Source organism: Kryptolebias marmoratus, linkage group LG3 (genome assembly GCF_001649575.2).
Source record: "Kryptolebias marmoratus isolate JLee-2015 linkage group LG3, ASM164957v2, whole genome shotgun sequence".
Classification (NCBI taxonomy): Eukaryota; Metazoa; Chordata; class Actinopteri; order Cyprinodontiformes; family Rivulidae; genus Kryptolebias; species Kryptolebias marmoratus.
The window spans coordinates 27,773,284-27,795,163 of NC_051432.1; the positions used below are offsets into that span (position 1 = coordinate 27,773,284).

Here is a 21,880-nt window from a genome sequence, read left to right on the forward strand (position 1 = left end):
CATTTATTACAGACGCAGGTTGTTTGAAAAAATAAATGAACACTACTTTCATTCGTTCTTCAGCAGCCTAAAACAGCGATTCTAAAAGTGTGGTCGGGTCACAAAACACAAGCTCAAATGAACACCTATCTGGATATTTCACTATAATTGTTACAAAGATAAAAACAATAACCACAAATGGATAAAAGGAGTGTAATAAAAGTTATTGTCATTTTGCTTGTGTTTATTTGAATTCTTATTCATGATTGTCGAGGAATCCGTGGCCTGAACGCTTCGTTTTACTCGGTGTTTGTCAGGAGATTCCTCTTTTTACAAGCAACATTAAACACGGCCCTGCCCGTCCAATCAATTACTTGCACTTACACGGCCGAGAGTCCCCAAACGATATTACACACATTGCCCGTCTAATACCCCATCTCGACCCGTGTAGTGACGTCCATGATGGGTCAAGGCCCAGAGCTGCCTGAGGTGGTGGGTGGGAACGCCTAATGATTTGTAGCCACCGAAACCAGGCTGACTGACGTCACGCTCCTGTAAACGGCCCACGCTGAAAGCCAGGTTTTGTTTGTGTCTTGCGTCAATGGGGGCGATATTTGTTACACAGGATGAATGGACTTCTTGGTGTCAATATCAGCGAGCAGCTTAAGGAAAACCAGAAATGTAGCCGCGCTCTAGTTTTTGTATCTCTTTGGTTGTTTTCATTGGTGTGATGGTATTTAAAATAATAATAAATCAATGTGTGACAGATGATTGTGTGTTCAGTTTCTTTACCAGGTTGAAAGACATGCAACATTAAAGTATATCTTAGTGTTTCACAATATTTTCTTCCTCTTGCGCTGCAGACAGTCCGCCTCCTTCTCCGTGTTTGTGCTCTGGATTTCCTGGTTTGTTTCAACATAGTCTCTAAGCCTTCCTCCTCTAATATCTTAATCTTAAAAGTGCCCCCAATCTAAATGTTCCCATTTTTAAATGTTCCCATTTTAAAAATAGCTGAGGCTGACCTCTGGGTGTCTGTTGTCTCCGTTATACAACCATTTTCATAAGCTTCAGAGATATGGCTCAGCCTCTCAGGAAGCTGGAAGCGTGAAACCTGTGGGGAAAAAGATTTGCCACATCCTTCTGCAGACTGACCCGAGACCCGGTGCCAAGATCGACTAGATGAGAAAGTGGTTTATTTGTTTTTCTTTCCCTAAGATGCAGCATTTCCAGGAAATCAAACTTATTCAGGTTTTCTCTAATGATCCATAATTCACACTCTTTCCTGTTTTTCATTTTTCCATATCTGCTACTGCATTTGTGCTATTTTAGCCGTTCATATATCACAAAACTTCATCTCATTCAGGAGATGAGTGCTCTGACTTCTGGTTCTTGTAACTTTTGTGCTTTTCAGAATATTTAACTTTACTTACTTTACTATAGGAAAAACATTCTTCTTCTTTTGTTACTTTAAGCTTCTGGCTAGTCATTTGATACTTTTAGATAGCATTTTGGAACATTTTAGCTCACGTTTTGCTATATTTAGCTTTGTGACCTGCTGTCTCCCTGACCCAGCTTTGGATTAGATGGATGGATGGAAGATGCATTTTATATTTTCAAGCATGTTTTGTTGTTCGACAGAAAGCGGGACAGCCCTTTTTCCTGGCATTCTGCCCTGAGCTGTAGAGTTTAATATTCACTGGGAGTCTTTGTAAGGCTGATTTCTGTTGATGCCTGCTGCAACCTGCATTTTGTTTCTGCACAGGTGAGAATTCAGGGGAAAATATTTCATCAAAGCCATTAAATGTGATTTGCCTTCAGGTGAGGGTGTTTTCATTTTAAATTTTTGTGTTTTGGAAATAATAATATTGGGAGTGGAGCTTTTTTTTTTTTTTTTTTTTTTTTTTTTTCCCCACACACAAACTCTGGAGAATCGTATCTGAACTTTTAACCACAGGTTGTTAAACGTGCGCGCTGCTCCCAGCAGTTCATGCAAATAATGCTCCAACAACTCGAAATGCTGGAGTAGGAAGCATTGCACTATGCAAAAAACATGGTGCAGAATGTGTAGTGATTTGTCAACACAACAAAGACGGCAAATGATCCTCCATTCTTACTTCAGTGCATCAACATCCATTCGTCCATCGATGCATTTTCCTTTCCTGTTGTCCGTCTCCAGCAGATATCATGCGAGAGGCGGGGGACACCATGGACACGTTTCAAGTCCATCGCAGAAACGAGACAAACAATCACTCATTCGCTCACTCACACCTAGAGGTAATTTAGATTGTCTGTGGGAGGAAACTCTGAGAAAACCCACGCGTTCACGGGAAAAATTTACATACTCCACCCAGAAAAGCCCCGTGATGCGATCCTGCGATGTTCTTGCTGCGAGGCGACACCAACCACTAACCACTGCCCCACCCTGTCGCCTCATACCTCACCAACCGTGTAAGGACGTGCAGGCCAAGAGAAAAAACTGAATTCACTTTGATATTTTATCCCAGTTTTTAACAAGCATTTTATTAGCAGACTGATAAACTTCTGCTCATTTAGTTTACACATTTAATTGACAACCTCGTTTGACCCTTGGTTCTGTCTATATTTAAGGTATTTTTTCCTGTGACACAGTCGAACAATAGATCATGCCCGGGCTGCTTGCGAGGAAGGACTCGGCACACATTAGCATGCACCGTGGAGGCCTTCGTGGGCTGAAAGTGTATTGTCTCCTTGTTTGTGGAACTCTTGGATTTCCTGAATTTCCCTTCCTGAGCAGAACGGCTCTTATCTTCCAAACCCATGGCTTTCACCGCGCTGCTTTTTGTAACAAGGAGGAAACCATTCATTTTTCTTTCTGTGTATGGAGGAAGAAATCAAGTAATAATCTATTGTTTCTTCTCCGTCCACCCTTGGAAAGCACGTTTCAAAAAAGAAAAAATGACCTAATTCCAGGAGCTGTTACTCGTTGCTCGGTCAGTTGAGGCTTGACTAAGAAACCCGTCACCATGGAGACCGAAGGACAACGTTCTCACACTGTTCTCTATATTTATCTTTGGTCAGGAACTGGACAATTCTGTTAATGTGGGCCAGGAAAGAGTTATTTGAAAGGGCAAGTCTTAAAAAGGCTTGTTTTATTGTTTTTTATTCCCGAAGTAATTGACAGGAGGGTGGATGGAGGGCAGTTTTGACTGCTTACTAAGAGACGATATGAAAATTTGTTAGAAAATTTTGTGATTTTTCTAAAACTCTGTACAACAGCCTACACCTGGACTTGAAATAGTTTTTAATTCTTCGTGCACTTGCACACAGATTGTCAAATTTAAAGCAAAAACTAGTTTTGGTTTTGTAGATTAAATCAAATTGGTTTGAATTTATTGGCAAACAAAATAATATTAGTCTTTTATTTTATAGGGTGGCAATCTTCAGGCACCTCATGATACATTTTGATTATATTGAAACTTAAATAAGTGGCTTATTCTACATAAATAAACACTGATTTATATACATTTGTGTCTAATAATAAAGAGTTATCATATATGCTAACTTAATGTTCAAAAGGACATAGAAATCTAATGTGATTAGCTTTTTATTAGAAATTTATACTCAGGTTAAACGTTTTAAAGTCAAACTATTACTTACAGACAGATACAGTGAAGAAATGAAGAAAAATATGTGAAAACTCATCTTTACTGCAACATGTTTCTACCACAGGAAGCTACGGCAACTCTACTGGGACAAACTGCTCCTCAACAATTACTCTGCTGACAGATTAACATTAACAAAATCCATTTTAGATGTGAAAATTTGTTCAGAATTTTTCATCTCTGCGATGCATCTACAGATAGATTTTACACCCCACCTTCTGTATTTGGTTTAATAACTTGAAAACCCGGGACGTGAAGGTTTTTGTGCGCGTTTCGTGAACGCTCTTGTTGGTGACGGCGCCTCCTGAATGAGATGTTTGAATACGGTTCAGTAACTCAAACAAAGACACGTCAACAAAAGCTCGTTGGTATGTTGTTGGAATGCTGAGTGTTTGGTTTTTGCTTTTTGTGTTTAACTGACAACAAATGTTTTTGTTCCCAAGCTCTTTTAAGCAGTTTAGAAAAAATAATAAAAGAAACCCGCTTTGAAATGCTTTGTTTATTGAGTAAATTTACGAAGTTAAGTAAGTTTACCAAGCCGGCACTCTGTAAACTTGTGGCTTTACAGAGAACAGGAAACCGCTGCTGAGTCACGTCATTTTAAGCTTTGCCACGTCAGACTTTATTTGCAAATGTTTTTTTCTTTTAATCATTTCCATTCACCTTTTTTTAATTTATTTACATTTCTGTAATGTAAAACAAACTGATCTACGGTTTGTGTGCACGTCTCTAACATCCATACGCCTAAATTTCCTTTCATTAGTCAACGACTTCCTTCTCAAACTTACTGTTTAGGATGGGACTTTTTTTGTTTGTTATTAAAAATACATTCTTCCTGTTTTCCTACTGAAAATAACAGTCCCTTTTCGGGTTGCAGTAGTCATAAAGGCTAGTTTTTATCGAGCACTGAAGGTTTTGTGTCCCTCAGGCTGGTTCTGAAGTAAACGAACTTCCTCGTGAGGACGCGCAGCATTAGTTGACGGATGTTGACGGTCGGGGCTGTTGTGCTGACGGCAGGACAAAACCGTACGTTCGCCGTTCCAGAGACCCAGGCCTGAAAAACTGAGCTCAGCATTCACTCATTCACAGGACGGTGGGCTGCCGAGAGGATCTGCAGTCCTGGCAGCAGCACGAAGGCCGGCTACCGCCAACTTCTGCTGCTTTTTATGCTTTCAGTTTATCTGCAAAGGCTCTGAAAATCACAACTTCATCTCAACAAACCATAAAGTCTGTTTATTTCAATGCTGATCAGAAAATGTTACATTTAATTTTTTAGAAAACTCTCAAATGTTGTCCTGCTCTTCAAAGAACATAACTCTGCGTACTAGTTTTTTCCAGATCTCTCATTGTCTGTCCATATTCCAGTTCTTGACCCAAATCTTTTATAAAAGTCATTTTCAAACATTAATTTTACAGTCCTAACTAATGTAGTGACTTCAGTGGCATATTCTTCTCTTTCCATGGATTTTATTGTCCTCTTTGACTCTTAGACTGATGTATTCATTCATATCTTGTGAAAAATGAGGATAAAATATATTTTTACTTCATTAGATGTGCATATGAATAGCTATGATTAACTTTGACCATTTCCAGCTGAAGTAAGGAGCAAGTTTTGGTTTAAAGTTGACTTGACGCTCCACTTCTCCAACCAATCAGTGATAAAACACAAGTGCTGTTGCAGCATGTTTTTCATGCAGGCCCTGTTGCACAACACCCAGCTGGAGCCTGTCTTGCTTTGCATTTACGAGCCCACATATTTCAGAGACCGAATTGTTGCTTTATGCATCAAGCCTTTTGTTGTAAAGCAATTAAAAAGGGTTTCAGCTGTGGCTGGGCTCAGGGGAAGAATTAGGAGATTTTGTTTGGCTGTTACATTTCAGAAGCAGTTCTCTTTCCTGCTCACCTATTTAAGCTTTTCTGCTCCTCTCAGCTGTGTGTTTACATTCCTGCAGACTACAGACGTTACATAAGGGGTCAATACAAGACTTTTTCTCCTGAGTCTTAGTCATATTTGATAAATCCAACTTCAACAGCTTGTTTTCAAATCCTAAACTAGCAACATGCTCGTCTCTCGTGATAAAAGGAAATGCTGAAATAACATTTTTGTCAGCCTGTTGCACATGTAAAGAGATGACTGTGAACTTCTTCTTTTACTGGAAGGCAACTTGAAACCTGAACATATTTCTCTAGTTTAAAAACAAACACTTGTTCCTGTTTTCTTATTCAGGCGTACGAGCGGCGCTTCCCCACCTGCCACCTCATCCCCATGTTTGTGGCGAGTGACATCGTCGAAGAGGAGAAAAGCGAAGACGGTTCCACCCACAAGGTCGAGCGCCGCTGCGCCCTGGATGTTGATGCCCCGCGCCTTCTTAAAAGGGTATGGTTCACTGCATCCCACACAGCATGTTTTTGTCCTAATTATACCTTTTCGTTTCAGTTGTTACCCCTGCTTTGAGATGACTCATGCTTGCTTTCTGTGGTTCACAGATTGCTGGTGTTGACTACATTTACTTCATCCAGAAAAACACTCTGAACAGAAAGGAGAGGACTCTGCAGATCGAGTCCCACAATGAGACCTTTTCCAACAGGATCATCGTCCACGAGACCTGCTGCTATTCAGTTAGTGGCTTAAATCTGTGTTATCCAAAAAAAAAAACCACCTTTCAAGTGTGGATAATCAAATCAAAATTCATTTATAAATCACCTTTCATGCAGTGGAGTGTAACACAAAGTGCTTATAGCAGAAAACACACAAAACAAGATCATTTAAAACAGTAAGTTGAAAAATGACTAACTAGTGCCAACTGTAACGAGATGAAACTGAGAACTTTTCTATTATTTAATTAGGAAACACAGGCAGGTATTAAAAATATAAATAAAATGAAAATAAAACGGGACGGGTCTAATTACACACTGAAGATGGATAAAAATGACCTAAAAATGGTCCAAATCTACCTCCCTTAGTTTCAGAAGTGTACTTAAGTTGATAAAATCATAAATGGTGAGAAGTTTGCCAAGGTGGGCTGCGCCAAACGAAAATATGGGTCACTTGGTCGCAAAACTCAGAATCCAGTGAGGCTGCAACAGAAAATCTTCGTATTTTCTGGTAATCTAACGTTACCCGACATGTTCCCTAAAGCGCCACCATCTGCACAGCAGTTTCACAGTTTTTGTTCTTTTTAATGCATCCCAGCAGAGAGCATCTTTCTAAACGCTGATCCCAGACCAGCATCACTTCCTTATTTCCCCCTCTCTCCCTCCTGTAATCTGACTCCAGCTCTACCTCCTCACGGATGAATGTATGATGAGTTAATGAGGTCAAGCTCGTGGTATTAGCCTCCAACCATCAGCAGAGCTAATTTTAGGTCTGAGGCCACAGAGATATTCTTACTGATTGCATTATCAGGCTGTGGAAACGGTAACCAGGACGGACAGCTCGGTTAGGCAGCTAATGGACCTGACTAAAGCTGAAATGCGTTGGTAGTTATGGACAATCAAGCTGAGACCATTTTGCCACCAGGATGCATTTAACTCCTGGCTTCTCAAGACAAACAATGAGCAAAAAGGGCAGTTTAGCTCCTTTTTTCTCTCTGGTTTAAGATATGCATTAAATATGCAACAATAAATATAGAATTAGATCATTTCTAAAGAAATTTTGCAGAGTGACGACGCAGCTACAGCTGAAAATCCCAACTTAACTTTGTAATAATACAAAGTAAAAAAAAATGTCAATTTTGGTATTTGAACCATATAATAACTGTTAAGAAAACAAAGATCAAAAGAAATGTTAAAGCTGCTGTCAGTCGTTCATTATGGTCACCATGGTAACCGCCACACATTCTTTCTTGTTTTATTTTGAAGCTGCGTGACGAGATGCAGAACAATGATTTTATAATAAAGACGCGTCGGTGATCGAGTGTTGGCATCTTTTTACTACAGTTTGTAGAGATGGTGTTCATCAGGAGTAGTAGGGTATTTATAGAAACTGGGTTTTGTTTGTGACTGAATCATAGTTTTTAACACTGCCTCTCACCACCTTTTATGTCATACTTCAGAAACGTGCGTTGCTCTATTTTTGCATTTTGTGGTGCTGAACTTTAAATGACTCACATTTTTTTTTTAAATTTTTTAAAAAGGGCCAAATTGACACCTACAGACTAACACACATACTCCCACTCAGTGTGAAAATTGCTCTCGTCATGCGTCATCATCCTGAGGAGCTTGCTGTGTGGTTGCCGTGGTAACGCGGTCCCCCTGCCTCTGTCCATGTGTACACAGAATAAGTGACGGTGTGTTTTGGTGTGTGTGTGTTTGCACAGGTCCACCCGGAGAACGAGGACTGGACATGTTTTGAACAAACGGCCAGTTTGGACATCAAGTCCTTCTTTGGCTTCGAGAGCACCGTGGAAAAGATTGCCATGAAGCAGTATGCCGGCAGCATCAAAAAGGTGTGCATCGTTACATGTTTGAGTTTGCGCCGTGTGTGTGCAGAAACATTCAGATTACGGATTATCCAGAGCAGGAGTGTCAAACTCCGCTGTCCTGGAGGTTTTAGGTTTTTCTGCTCCAACACACCTGATTCAGACGGTTTAATTACCTCCTCGCCAAATCATCAGGTTCTCCAGAAGCACGTCCACAAATCATCCATTTTAATCAGGTGTTTTAAAGCAAGAACATCTAAAACATGCAGGAGAGCGGCACACGTGATCCAGTGCTCTGACACCATTTCATCTATTCTTCTGTTTTATAGAAGAGCAATAATGCAGCTTAAGTGTAAATACCATTTTATCAGATTCCGTGTGAAAAAGCTGCATTTTTTTATCTCCATTTTCACACTTCTTTGCTTGTGTGTCTCTCACAGGGAAAAGAGATCATTGAGTTCTACCTGAAGGAGCTGGAAAATGAGGGCGTCACTCACGTGCCCCGCTGGACGCCTTCCTCCACCTCCCTCGCCCTCCCAAACAGCCTCTCCGCCAGCCCACCTGCCCTCCCGAAACACACGAGCGCGGCGGCTGCGTCCGACTCGCAGGCCGCCGACCCCAACGACGACGCCTCGCAGGACGCAAAGCAGGACAGCGGCGCTCTGCAGGCGGACAGCCTAACAGAAATCCAGGCTGGTACACCTGAGGGTCAGTCTCCACAGACGATTTAAACATGAACAACACTTCCTGCTTATTTCTTTTATTGGTGACAGTTCTTCAGGAGATAAAGTTAACGATAAAGGGTTTACATGAAACAAACATGACTACAAAACCACATTTTTTAGAGGCTTAATTAAAATATCTTATATTCATCTGGACAGATGCAGTTTTAAAGGCATATAGGACATTACAGATGTTTGATGATTGGATATTCTGTGTTTTTGTGTTGCAGACAAGCTGGATGCAGACTACATCAAACGTTACCTGGGTGACCTGACCCCCCTGCAGGAGAGCTGCCTGATCAGACTTCGCAAATGGCTTCAGGAGACGCACAAGGGGAAGGTAATCTAACAACGAAGTAACACAGATGTGTTTTTAGTCAGCTCTGGGAAAACAAAATCAACCCCGTTTTTGATGCACGCTTTTCTCTTTAGATCCCCAAAGATGAACACATCCTGCGTTTCTTGCGGGCCCGAGACTTCAACATGGATAAGGCTCGAGAATTCCTGTGCCAGTCTCTGACCTGGAGGAAGCAGCACCAGGTGGACTACCTGCTGGAGACCTGGAACCCTCCACAGGTCCTTCAGGACTACTACACAGGAGGCTGGCACCACCACGACAGAGGTGCTCGAGTTCATTCTTCCAAATCCACCATCAGCAGCTGGACTCGAACACATAAACATGCACTCTGGAGACTCCTGCAGGCCTCATCTAAGCTGGCTGGACTTGCTCCGTTCTGTAAATTACCTGCTGATTCTTACAGAGTCAGGTTACACGCACAATATAACATTTCCTCCACTCCAGAGGACATTAGGTTTACTTAAACTGACAGCCGTTCAGTCATTGTTAGTAACCCACGGCTCTCAGCCAGGAGAGTAGAGTGAATAGCTGTCTTTATTGGTTTGGACATCTTGTTACCGTTAATAGTTTTCACTCTCACACGCAAAGTCGCGTTCTTGATTTGTGGGCATGCTTTGAGTCCTTGCTAATAGAAAAGAATGACGTTATAAATATCATAAATCCCGCTCTCCTTTTGTGCTCTCAGAGCAGAACATTAAATCATCTCAGCCCACACCTTTGTGCTGCACACAAAACGAGCAGATGGCAGCCGGAGCACACCTTTCCACTTAACCTGCATTTGTGTAGAATGTAAATAATCACTTAGATCACGTCAATATTTGTTTTACTTTGTTAGACGGCCGTCCTTTGTACATCCTGAGACTGGGCCAGATGGACACCAAAGGACTGGTGCGCGCTCTGGGAGAGGAGTCTCTGCTCCGACACGTACGTAACACAGATTACTCTGCAGGTTCGGTGCTTTAATGAGGATCGATACCTTTTACAGGTCAGTCGGTCAGTGACTGGATTATAGGTTAGTGAGGTAATGGCCTAACGAGTGTTGTAACTCCAGGATGTGCAGAGTTAACGACATGTTTAAATGTAACATTCACTGATTGAGTAGAGCTGTGTTCATGTGTCGTCGTAGGTGCTGTCCATCAATGAGGAGGGTCTGAGGCGCTGTGAGGAGAACACCAAGGTGTTTGGTCGACCCATCAGGTAAATCTCTAGGGTTTATTATCAGAATAATCATGACAAATCTGTGTTTCCTAAAAGGAAGAGTGTTTGTAAATAAAGTTAAATAATTCAAAAAGTGTGAAAGTTACAAATGCATAAAGTCATAGCACACTGTTCCCGATCGAGCTGAACGTTTTGATGTGTGGCTAAAATAACACAAAGTATTCAGAAGGAGTTTGATTTTAAAGAAATAAGAGCTGCAAACAGAAAAGATTTTTAAAAATCTCGGTTAGCTCTCTTTTACCTAGTCAGATAAAAAGCATAATCTTTATTTGGGTTCAGCTGCGGCCTCGACGCAGGTGAGTGAGTCCAGAGGACAATTATCTCCCCCAAAATGGAAGTGATGTGTTTTTTGAGCGCGCAGTGTGTGAAGCGAGGGAGCTGAGAAGTTGAGATGGGGTCTGTTGTTTGTCAGGAGGCGGCGCCTGCGATAAGAGGTGCACAGGAAGGCACGTGAACCATGTGAGGGTTCAGAATTACCGGGCTTTACCTTCACCACTTAAGCCTCACTCCAGGGTGACAGGTGCTAAGTGATGAGAAGGAAGCTGCAGCCCACTTCAGAGTGTGTGTGTGTGGCAGGACTTTATCCTCTCTGATCCTCTCGCTTCCTCCTCTGTAGCTGCTGGACGTGTCTGGTTGACCTGGAGGGGCTGAACATGCGTCACTTGTGGCGACCCGGGGTCAAAGCCCTGCTGAGGATCATCGAGGTCGTGGAGGCAAACTACCCCGAGACTCTGGGACGGCTGCTGATCTTGAGGGCACCAAGAGTCTTCCCCGTTCTGTGGACACTGGTGAGGACACGGGAGGACACTCGGTAACCCGAACAGTGGGGCGTCCTCCTCCTTAAAATACAGTTTTAAACGTTTCACTTGGACAAATCGCAAATGTTAACATTACAACACTCTGCTTTCAGTGGCGCCAATAAAGTCATCCTGTTTTAATCATAAGGTGACAGTAATGTCTCTGTTTTTAACTGGAGGAGTTACATTTTTGAGAAAATGCAGTGTGAAAGCTGAAATTTGCTTTAAAAGCTGAGTTAGAATTTAAAATGAGCAAAACACGAGCTAAAAGTAGCAAAAAAATGCTAAAAGCTAAATATTGCTAAAGGCTAGATTAAGGCTAAATGTAGCAAAATGGTGGCTAGAGGCTAAAAGTTGTAAAAAAATAGCAAAAGGCTAGCTACAGCAGCAAAAGGTTAGCTTAAAGCTAAAAGTAGCAAAGAGCTGGCGATAAGCTAAGAGTAGCAAGAAGACAAAACCAGCAAGTAGCCGAAGCAGATTTTAAAGAACGTTTTTGAAGAAACTGAAGAGATTTCTTTGTATTTCTGTAAGGAAGATATTTGAAAATAAAGTTAAATATTTTAAAAACTATAAAAGTTACAAAAACGAGTCTTAGCATCCATCTCCTGAATGAGCTGAAGGTTTTATTAACGGCTAAAAGAGCATGATTATTCAGAAGTAGTTGGAAAAAACAAAATGTTAAAACAAAGAAACTTAACAAAACACCAAATATTATTTCTGCGCTCCCAAGTATTTTATTTTGTTTTTTACTCTGACTTTTTTACATTTAGGTGAGCCCATTCATCGACGAAAACACCCGCAAGAAGTTCTTGATCTACGCGGGTAATGACTACCAGGGTCCTGGAGGTCTGGTGGACTACATAAACAAGGAGATCATCCCTGACTTCTTGGGAGGAGAGTGTATGGTGAGTTCATGATTTAATTGTGTGTGTAAACATTCCCGTGCTCTCGCCGAGACCCCCTGACCCGGTTCGTGTGCGTGATGTTCCTCTGCAGTGCGAGGTACCAGAGGGTGGCCTGGTTCCCAAGTCGATGTATCGAACCCCGGAGGAGCTGGAGAACGAGGACGTCCGCCTGTGGACCGAGACGATCTACCAGAGTGCCAGTGTCTTTAAGGGGTCTCCACACGAGGTGAGGCTGCGGGGCTGAGAGCTTCTGGGTCGGTTTCATGCAGGTTCTGCCATCTAGTGGAAGAAATCTGCATCATTTCTGGTTTTAGATCCTGAACTCTCGTTGCGTGTTTCAACACTAATCTTCCCGCTGTGACATACTGTTCCTGTCATGTTACATCATTTAAACCAGCGGGACAGATGTCATCTATAATTATCCCTTTGGAAGTGGATCCAGTTTACTTCTCTCTCTCTCTAAATATTTTTCTGTGTGACTACATTCAGAAGGAGGAAACATGAAATTAGATTTTTTTTTTCCTGATCGTTTATTTTCTCCGAGCAGCTCGTGATCGAGATCATTGACGCCGCCTCGGTCATCACCTGGGACTTCGACGTTTGCAAAGGGGACATCGTTTTTAACATCTACCACTCAAAGCGGGCCCCCCAGCCGCCGCGTAAAGACCCCCTGGGAGCTCACGGCATCACCTCCCCAGGAGTGAACAACGTGCAGCTCATTGAGAAGTCCTGGACTCTGGGCCAGGATTACAGCATGGTGGAGTCCCCCCTCAGCTGCAAGGAGGGGGAGAGCGTGCAGGTGAGGGTTCGTCTCCAGGAGCTGCTGTGTGGCGGTTTGTTTATTTAACATTTCGCACCACAGAAAGCAAAGCTGGAGCAATAAAGTTGTTTCCTGTGTGTTTATTTGTCAAATACGTTCAGAAACGTTCAGAAAGTAAACATTGGATGAACGTCTAACTTTTTTCTAAACTGTATTTGGACTCCACGCAGGTGTCAAAATACAGCTCTAGCTCTTAGGAGACTGGTTGGAGACGCCTGCGGTAGAATTCAGTCGGGTTCGAAATGGGTTGGAGTCGCCTTCGACGACTTTGACCATTTCGAGAGAGAGACGGGTTTCATGTGAGGTAGCTGAGAATCCACAAAAGTTCTGAGACATTCAGGGGGACTCCCTAATGAACTCTTTAACTAGCTGCAGGCCATGAGAGATCACCTGTAGGAAACACAAAGTTTTGAGCTAAAGTTTGGTGTGGTAGTAGCTGACAGTCTTTTGTAACAAATATGCTCCGAATGCTAACAGAACCTGTGAGATCAGGCATGAAGTCGCACATTAATTCATCAAAACGACTCTCTGCCATCGTAGTTTAAAGCTGGCATGAACGGTGGCGGGCGATATGCATTCCTTTAGAGAATTCTCCACCTTTCATTTCTTTCGGTAATAACCTGTCCTCCCCTCAGGGCTCCCACATCACCCGGTGGCCAGGCTTCTACATCCTGCAGTGGCGGTTCCACAACATGCCGGCCTGCTCGGCCACCAACCTGCCGCGGGTGGACGACGTGCTGGCCACGCTGCAGGTCTCCTCACACAAGTGTAAAGTCATGTTCTACACCGAGGTGTTGGGCTCCGAGGACTTCAGGTTGGTGAACGACTCAAACTCTGTGTCCGTGTTTCATAGTTTTAATTTACTCCTGTCTTCTGTCAGTATGTCTCTGTGCTACCATGTAGTTCCACTTAATACCAGATTAGCTTCAGAGAGCATCATGACTTTTCTAGACCCAGGGTTTTGAAATGACAGTGCTTCCCCCTACAGTCTCCTTTAATTCATCTTTTTCTTTCCAACCCGCTCCTCTCCTATCGCTCCCCCCACCTCCTGATTTGTCTTCCTCCTATGAAGAACGGCTTGCTGTGATGTGCAGAGTTTGTAAGTGGCTCAGTGTTTGCGTTTTTTTGTTTTTCCTTTAGCACAAGCTCATTGCCATCACTGCTTTTAGCTTTTAAACCTAGCGGGCCCTCCCCTCCATGGCAGCCACTCCTAACGCAGTAAAAATATTCGTGTTTGCTTCTGTTCTTGCTTTTGTTTGTCGACCGACAGGATCTTTACTGAACTCCAGCTCACGATAACTTGCTCTAATCCACTCGCTGCCTTCAGTCGGTGTGCTTGCATGGTTAACTTTCAACTTTAATTTAATTCATTTTTTTAAAAATAGCCTCTCAGCTGTTTTTATTTAATCTAGGTTCACAAGCCAACACACAAACCGAAACATTTCCAGGTTGTTTTTCTTGGTCATTTTTGTGCTTCCAGCTCACAGAATGTCTCCTTTTATTTGAATCCTCTCCTGATTTATTTCACAAGTCGTTTTGCTACAGAACCTTAAAGTTTTCACCAAAAAGCTTTTGAACTTCTGCACATTTTGTCTCGTTACAGTCACAATATTCAGAGTATTTTATTGGGGTTTTATGTGACAGACCAACACAAAGTGGTGCTTAACTGTGAGTTGGAAAGAAAACGACAACATTTGTTACAAATAAAAACCTGAAAAGTGGATCTGTGTTCACTCTGAAACCCCAAACTAAAATCCTAAATGTCACCTAATGAATAAAGCGTCAGAGCATTAGTGATCAAACAGCATCATGAAGACCAAGGAACACACCAGCCAGGTCAGGGTTTCTCTCCTTCCTGAGAGGATCAATCTGAAGTCTGTGGAGGATCTGCAGAGATCCACGGCTCAGGTGGGAGAATCTGATCTCAGACCTGGCCTTCATGAAGAACTCTGCTTCGTGTTGGTCTTTCATGTAAAATATTTAGTTTTATCTCTTGTTGCGTGACAGAACGTGGAAAAGTTCAAAGGGTGTGAAAACCTTTTTTCGAAGTGCTGTAACTGCTGACGCTTCAAGAAGAGAAATAAATGTCCTAACACAAGACCTTCCACCTGAAATCAGATTCCGTGTGAAGTGAGTTTTGGCTTTTGACTGCTTTACTGGACGTTACAGTCGTGTTTCAGGGTTTGGGTTGGACTCTGCTGCTGCTGTAATCAGTCAACCAAAGACTGTTTGAAAAGCTGGATGTAGCCTCTGCCTCTGAACAGGTCACTTGATGCTAAACAACTTAAAGCTGCATTATTTCTATTGGCCAGCAGCTCGAGTTTCATCTGGCGAGAAAAAACGAGAATAATCTTTTTCTGATTTGGTAGATTTGGTCATGTGAACCCCTCGCTTGGTGTCCACGTCGCTCAAAACTTCATTTTGGCTACATCTGTCTTTAACAGTTTTTGGTTACATGAAAATGTACGTGTGCATTCAGTAATTTGGGTACCAATAATGTTCAGCATCACGCTAATTATTTAACATTTTGGTTTATGGAGCTTCTCATCTGCTTTCTTTAACGAGCTAATAAGCATCCACACGTTTTATTATTGACACTGGCTAAAAGCAACACTTTGAGTCTGTTTTTATTTCAAATAAATGCAGAAATCATCCCGTCTAACACGTCTTAAAGCCGTCTGGACCACAGCAGCAGGATAAAACAGTTTAACCCCGTGTTTGCCACAGGCTGCTCAGTCTGTGAACCGTTTCATGATTAAAGTTCAGCAGAACTTCAGCTGGAGCCCCTTTCCTTCGTACCCGTCTGACTGAGAGCGTTCACGCCTGGCAGTTTATTCTGGGATGTCAGCAGCCCCGTCACACGGCGGACTGTCTGTATGCCAGCAGGTGTCACATTCAGCCACCTGAGTTATATTATTTAACGTCACGCAGTTCAGGGCCGTTTGAGTTGCAGTTCTGCGCAGTTATTTAGCAGACGAGGCGTCCCGGTAATAACGCTGCTGCTTGTGTGGGGTCACAGTAGGTGGTCCAACATGGTGGACTACCGAACGTACGTGGAGCAAAGGGGTCCAGACCGCCTCCAAAATGTCTTCCCTGCAAATTGAGGACGTTCACGCCTGTTTCGAGCCGTGAGCAGTGTCAGTGAGCCTCACCACTGCAGGGTGGATGTGGCTGCATGGTTCTGCATCCTGAGCATGACTGAGCGCAAACACACACACACACACACACACACACACACACACACACACACGGTGCTTTCAGGCTGGGGTTGCTCAGGTGTGGCTCACATGAAGTTCTCTGCTGGGTTTGGTGTCTCTCCTCTCATGCTGCCTCTGTCTCCGTCTCTTCTCTCTCAGGGGGTCGATGACCAGCTTGGAGTCGAGCCACAGCGGCTTCTCCCAACTCAGCGCCGCCACCACCTCCTCCAACCACTCCCAGTCCAGCTCCATGATCTCCAGGTAGAACCTGGTCATGGGGGACTTCAGTCCCAGAATGCATCACTCCACTGTCATCATCCCGCCCCTCCTCCCCCTGTTGTCTGAGGACTTTATTGCACAAACAGAAGACGAAGGGTTCTGAAATTCTGAGGCAAAAAAAAAAAAAAAAAGACAAACTTGACACTATGTGTAAGATTTAAAGGGCTGATTTTTGCACAAAGGTTGTTTGCTGAATGTTTGCTTGTGAGGGTGGAAGTGTTAAAGTGGAGCAGGTGAAGCTCAGTGGAAGCTCAAAGAAGCAATATTTTCTTCCTGGAAGCTACAGGAGCGGACGAAGACACTGGAGGCGCTGTTACTTATATGCATTTCCACAAACAGCCACTGACTCGAGCCGACGCATACCTCGTTCACGTGCGCCGCTCCGTTAAGACTGGATCTTCTGTTACACGCAGGAACCGTGCACAAATGAAACGTTTGCCATATTGTTACTGTAGGGAGCTGTTTATAGGTCAAATGTTGGTGGGGGGAGCCTGAACTGTAGGGTCAGTATTTCCTGGTGTTGATTTGTGAGGAAACTCACGAGGGCTTTATCACACCTGTCAGATCCACCAAACACTTAATGAGTTCATCTGCAAGCAGCAATAACAAAGATGGTCTTTACTGATTTTTAACTTATTTGTGGAGGATTATGGGTAAGTTTTGTCCTGGCAGACGGATGGAAAAGAAGAAAAAATTGTGCCACCGATATCACTTCCTGTCATGACTCACTTTATCAGGAGCAGAAATATTTAGACGTTTCCTCTTTGACCTGTCGGCACAACTAAGGAACTCGGATCAAGGAGTCACCTCGTCACTGATTGGTGAATGTGTTGCTGATTGGGTGGCTTCCGGCCAATGAGATGCCTGAATCTGACGGGTTGTGACGTCACGCGGCAGCTCTGCTCAGCTCTTGGGGCGTCGACGCCGGCGCCGTTTTGGAGGCGAGCGGTTCGACCTTCTGCGTGTTACTGCATGTGCACATGGGCTTCGTTGTTTAGGAGTAAAGATGCAGCCATTTTAAGAGCCATGTGTCAATAAATACCATTTTAGCCTTTTGTGAGCATCACTTAAAAGAAACGTACCTGCTTTTTTCAAGATAACAAAACGATGGAACATTTCTAAATGCAGCAGTTTTTTAACACAGTTAGTTTAGTAGATCTTTGATGACTTCACTTTAATCTGTAGAGGGCAGAGACGACAAGTTGCCAAGAGTCGTCGGATGCTGTTACCATGGATACGGAGTGCAGCTTTCGGGAAATTAAAAGAGTTTTCTTCTGTGGGAACGTGCCGCTGCCTGTTTCTGTTTTAACGATCGGCGGTCATTTAAAGTCATAAACTGCAATAAGACGAGGTGTGATGGTGTAAATAAATGAATGTTTGCTGTAGACTGGGGGGGAATATATCTGTAAACGGTTTCACTTTATTTCTTAAAGCACTTAAAGGACCTTAGGTTTTTCCACCTGATTATTTCTTTAGGAAACTTACAGCAGTCATGATCCAACCTTTTCCTTCTTTTTGTTGTCTGTGCTTCTCTCAGAAAGCAAAGAGGACCTTTTGACTAAAGCCACAGGCATGAAGAGGTGTTCTCAGATCAGTTCTTTCTCTGCTTTGCCATTTCCTGCAGCGTTTCTGCTTCTCATCATGATCTCGTCTACAAATGAGGGCTATAAGAGTTGGTCTCGATTGTTCAGCACATTTTGTCTGTTTTCATGGCTTCTTTTCTCTGGCATCTTTGCATATCTTTAAACGTTGACGTGAGAAATTATGTAAAAAAGAAAAAATATATATAGTAATAATAAGTTTGGATGAATGAAAACGTGGCGCCTTTTACATTTTTGAAGACAATAAACTTGAATTATGAGTAAATAAAAAAGGAACTCCTTGTTTTATTTGTTTGAACAGCTGAACACATCTTATAGTCGGGGAAACAAGACTTCTACGGTTTTATCAGGATTTAAAGTAGAAAAATTAACTTTTTCTCTGAAAACAGACGAGGGCCGAACTGAGGTTGTTAAAGAATAAAGGTTAAAGGTTACAGAACAGTAACTAAAAGCTAAAACCGTCCGCTAAAGATTTCCACAAGCAGTCCGTCAAGGATTTAAAGAGATCTTGATGCATTTCTACAAGAAAAATTATAAATTAAAAAGTTCCAAAAGACTTGAGGCTAAAATAAATCTTTATTTTACTTTTATTCAATATAAATATGTGCAGGTATGCTGATTAAAAAAGGTAAAAGATTGTTCAAACAACATTTTACAATAAATCAGAGCATCATCAGCTTTTCCTTTCAAAATAAAACATGACACGTGCTACATGCAATCATTTAAAAGCTTTCAGGTGCAAAAAGGCTCATTTAAGAACATTTTAAATCTGTTGCTTTTATTCATCTTTGTTGGGAAAAGAAAGAAAAGGTTGAAACCAGAAGACAAACTGGAAAAAGCTTGTTCCGTCTCTGAATGACAGCTGAGTTTATCTAAAACTCCCCGTCCTCCCAGGTCTTCTCAGTAGGGCTTATCTGATCGTTTCCAGTCCAGACCAGGACGGTGGTGCAGAGGTTTCTGAGCACGAACAGCAACACGTCTCCATCGGTGACAGATTCAAAGTGATGCATTGTATGACTGTTTACTCACCAAAGCATTAAGCATTTTATTTCAAAGTAAAACTGAACAGAAGAATGGACAAAAGAAAGTCCACCCTCCTTTAATCCCCGGGTTTTAACCATCAGAACAAAGTATAAATAATTATCTATGAAAGACTTGTGGATTTTCTACTGAAACGCTTGAATCAAGAGAACCGTGCACCAACGAACCCCCCCAGGTGTATGAAGCTGTTCGTACGCAGGAATCCAAACACATTTCCTTTCTACATTCTGCTCAACGTAGAACTGAGCGCACATGAGACGCCTCACCTCACGTCTCCATTTAAATATACAAACAGATGCAAATGTGAGAGATTCTCCTGACTGCGCGATCAAAAATCACCTCTACGTGCAGGAAAGAGTTTCCTGGGATGTGAGTCAGAGACGCTCCTAAATGATGAGCAGGGAGTAAAAACGTTGTTTGGCATTAGCGCCGAGAGCGAAGAGGAGAGCTGGTGTGTGTAAAGCTGCTGCAGTCAGAGGTCAGAGGTCAGAGTAGCTGCAGGAGTTCCCGGTTGAAAGGTCAGACACCCCTGACACGGATCACAGACTTCAGAGGCTGTGTGCTTACTGCAGTGATGGTTCGAGCTGCTTCTGCACCCACCTTTACCCCCAACACACACAGACCTCACCCCCTGTGGACACGCTTCACCTGCTGACTTATCACTTACCCAGAAAAAAAATCGCACTTTTGTTTTCTAAAATATTACCAACTCTGGTTCAATAATAGACCTAAATTAAATATTATTGCAACTCCTCGTATTGATTTTGATTACACCCCGAAAGCCTTCATGAGCATCAGCATCGATATTCATAAAGCAACATAACCATATTAACTAGTTATCTAGTTATCACTTATTCAGGACAGAATGTGTTTGTTTTTTCTAAAATATTACCCAAAAAAATGTAATTAAACAGTTAGATAAGTTATTTAAATAAGTTACTCATCACTGTTGGGTAAAAGAGCAAGGTTTAGAAATCAAACTTTCATGAAACTAAACTTTCAAGTTTAGTTTTTTTATGCATCATGAGACTCATATTCCTGCTACAAAATTTATCTTTTCGCCTGCAATCAGAACGGTTGTAAATAAAATCACCCCCAGGTTTCATTTTATCACCACAAAACGTTTTTTTAATTAGTTTTAGGTGGTCAAAGAAAATGGAGGTAATTCGCTCATCTCACCGCTAGAGGGAAGTGTTTACTAGTTAAAGTCAGCGGCTCCGCCCATGGTGTGACGTCACAGCAATCACGGAAGTAAACATTCTACAGCAGCTGATTGTGGCCCCGGCAGCAGGATGTCCGCTCCTTCGGCGGGAGAACTGGTCAAACAGTGGGAAAGGTCGGAGTTAGTTCCTGTCTGAAACCTTTTATTTCACTCTAAAGAATCATAAAATAAATCCTCTGTGTCATTAACTGTCGGACAGAAGCTCCTAGTTCCTGTTTGTGTCCCTTTGATTGATTATCGAAAGGCGAAGGCGGGTGATGTTTGTTTTTTTCTTGTTTTTTTCAAATATCTCATGAACCAGTGAACACATTTTAATAATAAAGACTGGATGTTTATCTACAACTGATGAACTTTTGGAGTCAACCTGTTTCAAGATGACTATAATTCAGTCAGTTTTACAGACATTGAGCTAAAGTTTGGTGTGGTAGTATCAGAGAGTCGTCTCCAGCTCATTTCCTGAGCGCTTGTTAGCTAAATATCTCATGAACCAGTGGACAGAGCTCAATGAAACTTTCAGGAAGTAATTATTTCCAACAGATTAACCTTCTGCCACGGCCAACTGACTGTAGGAAACACAAAAATGATAATAATTATAGATATTGTAGTAACATTTTGGTGTGGTAGTAGCTGAGAGTGCTACTCATTGTGTAGGATCTTTGCTTAAAACTTCAGCATTAACTGTAAGATTCAGCCCTGTTTATGATTCACTGGATGGATTTTGATTAAACCTGAGAGTCTGCGGTCTGAGAACGAAGTTAGGAAAACAGAACTTTTAGATCTTTAATAAAAGACGGAGTTTGGATTCTGGGAACTTTTTATTTTAGAAACCAAACTTTTCATTCTGTTCTGACTTTCACAGTCAGCTCATGGAGCCAGTGGTGTTTAAATTTCAGATAACAAGATAAATATTTGAGCTTTAACAGATTTGTCTCATGACTCCGTGTCTGATTACCTATCTCAGCGAGCAGGAGCGTCTCCGGCAGCAGGTGGTGGAGGACGACACCGAGGACTGGCAGAGGACTCCCGGCTTCTCAGGCCTAAAGAGGCTCGGCGGCGTGGACCTGTCCTTCATCAAAGGTGATGAAATCAACGCCTGTGCTCAGCTTGTGGTGCTCAGTTACCCCGACCTGGAGGTGAGCTAACCCCTCTGTCAAACCTGGTAATACCTGTAACACCTGGTCACACCTGTCACATCTGTCACACCTGGTCACACCAGGTCACACCTGTCACACCTGGCCACACCTGTCACACCAGGTCACACCAGGTCACAGCTGTCACATCTGTCACACCTGGTCACACCTGTCACATCTGGTCACACCTGTCACACCTGTCACACCTGGTAACACCTGTCACACTTGGTCACACCTGGTAACACCTGTCACATCTGTCACACCTGGTCACACCAGGTCACACCTGTCACACCTGCTCACACCTGTCACACCTGCTCACACCTGTCACACCTGGTAACACCTGTCACACTTGGTCACACCTGGTAACACCTGTCACATCTGTCACACCTGTCACACCAGGTCACACCTGGTACCACCTGTCACATCTGTCACACCTGTCACACCTGGTAACACCTGTCACACCAGGTCACACCTGTCACACCTGGCCACACCTGTCACACCTGGTCACGCCAGGTCACAGCTGTCACATCTGTCACACCTGGTCACACC

General features: G+C 42.8%; 2 protein-coding genes across 4 annotated transcripts in view; both read left to right on the forward strand.

The window, feature by feature from the left end:
• The window catches only part of si:dkey-237i9.1 (SEC14-like protein 1), a 28,745-nt gene extending 11,724 nt beyond the window's left edge, over window positions 1–17,021 (forward strand). The window contains exons 3-17 of one of the 2 annotated variants that reach the window (XM_017436861.3): window positions 5,848–5,997; window positions 6,108–6,239; window positions 7,940–8,068; window positions 8,482–8,749; window positions 8,994–9,103; window positions 9,196–9,385; window positions 9,957–10,045; window positions 10,248–10,318; window positions 10,956–11,127; window positions 11,907–12,041; window positions 12,133–12,267; window positions 12,589–12,840; window positions 13,497–13,675; window positions 13,934–13,960; window positions 16,218–17,021. In XM_017436861.3, the coding sequence (XP_017292350.1) occupies window positions 5,848–5,997; window positions 6,108–6,239; window positions 7,940–8,068; window positions 8,482–8,749; window positions 8,994–9,103; window positions 9,196–9,385; window positions 9,957–10,045; window positions 10,248–10,318; window positions 10,956–11,127; window positions 11,907–12,041; window positions 12,133–12,267; window positions 12,589–12,840; window positions 13,497–13,675; window positions 13,934–13,960; window positions 16,218–16,323 (2,145 nt within the window). In that variant the 3' untranslated portion in view covers window positions 16,324–17,021. The remainder of the gene's footprint in view (window positions 1–5,847; window positions 5,998–6,107; window positions 6,240–7,939; window positions 8,069–8,481; window positions 8,750–8,993; window positions 9,104–9,195; window positions 9,386–9,956; window positions 10,046–10,247; window positions 10,319–10,955; window positions 11,128–11,906; window positions 12,042–12,132; window positions 12,268–12,588; window positions 12,841–13,496; window positions 13,676–13,933; window positions 13,961–16,217) is intronic. The other variant, XM_017436862.3, reaches the window with a different exon arrangement.
• A 3,177-nt stretch (window positions 17,022–20,198) lies between these two features.
• The window catches only part of LOC108248223 (endonuclease V), a 47,200-nt gene continuing 45,518 nt past the window's right edge, over window positions 20,199–21,880 (forward strand). For both annotated transcript variants that reach the window (XM_017436844.3, XM_037974985.1), the window contains exons 1-2: window positions 20,199–20,315; window positions 21,163–21,334. In XM_017436844.3, coding sequence (XP_017292333.1) covers window positions 20,272–20,315; window positions 21,163–21,334 — 216 coding nt within the window. In that variant the 5' untranslated portion in view covers window positions 20,199–20,271. The remainder of the gene's footprint in view (window positions 20,316–21,162; window positions 21,335–21,880) is intronic.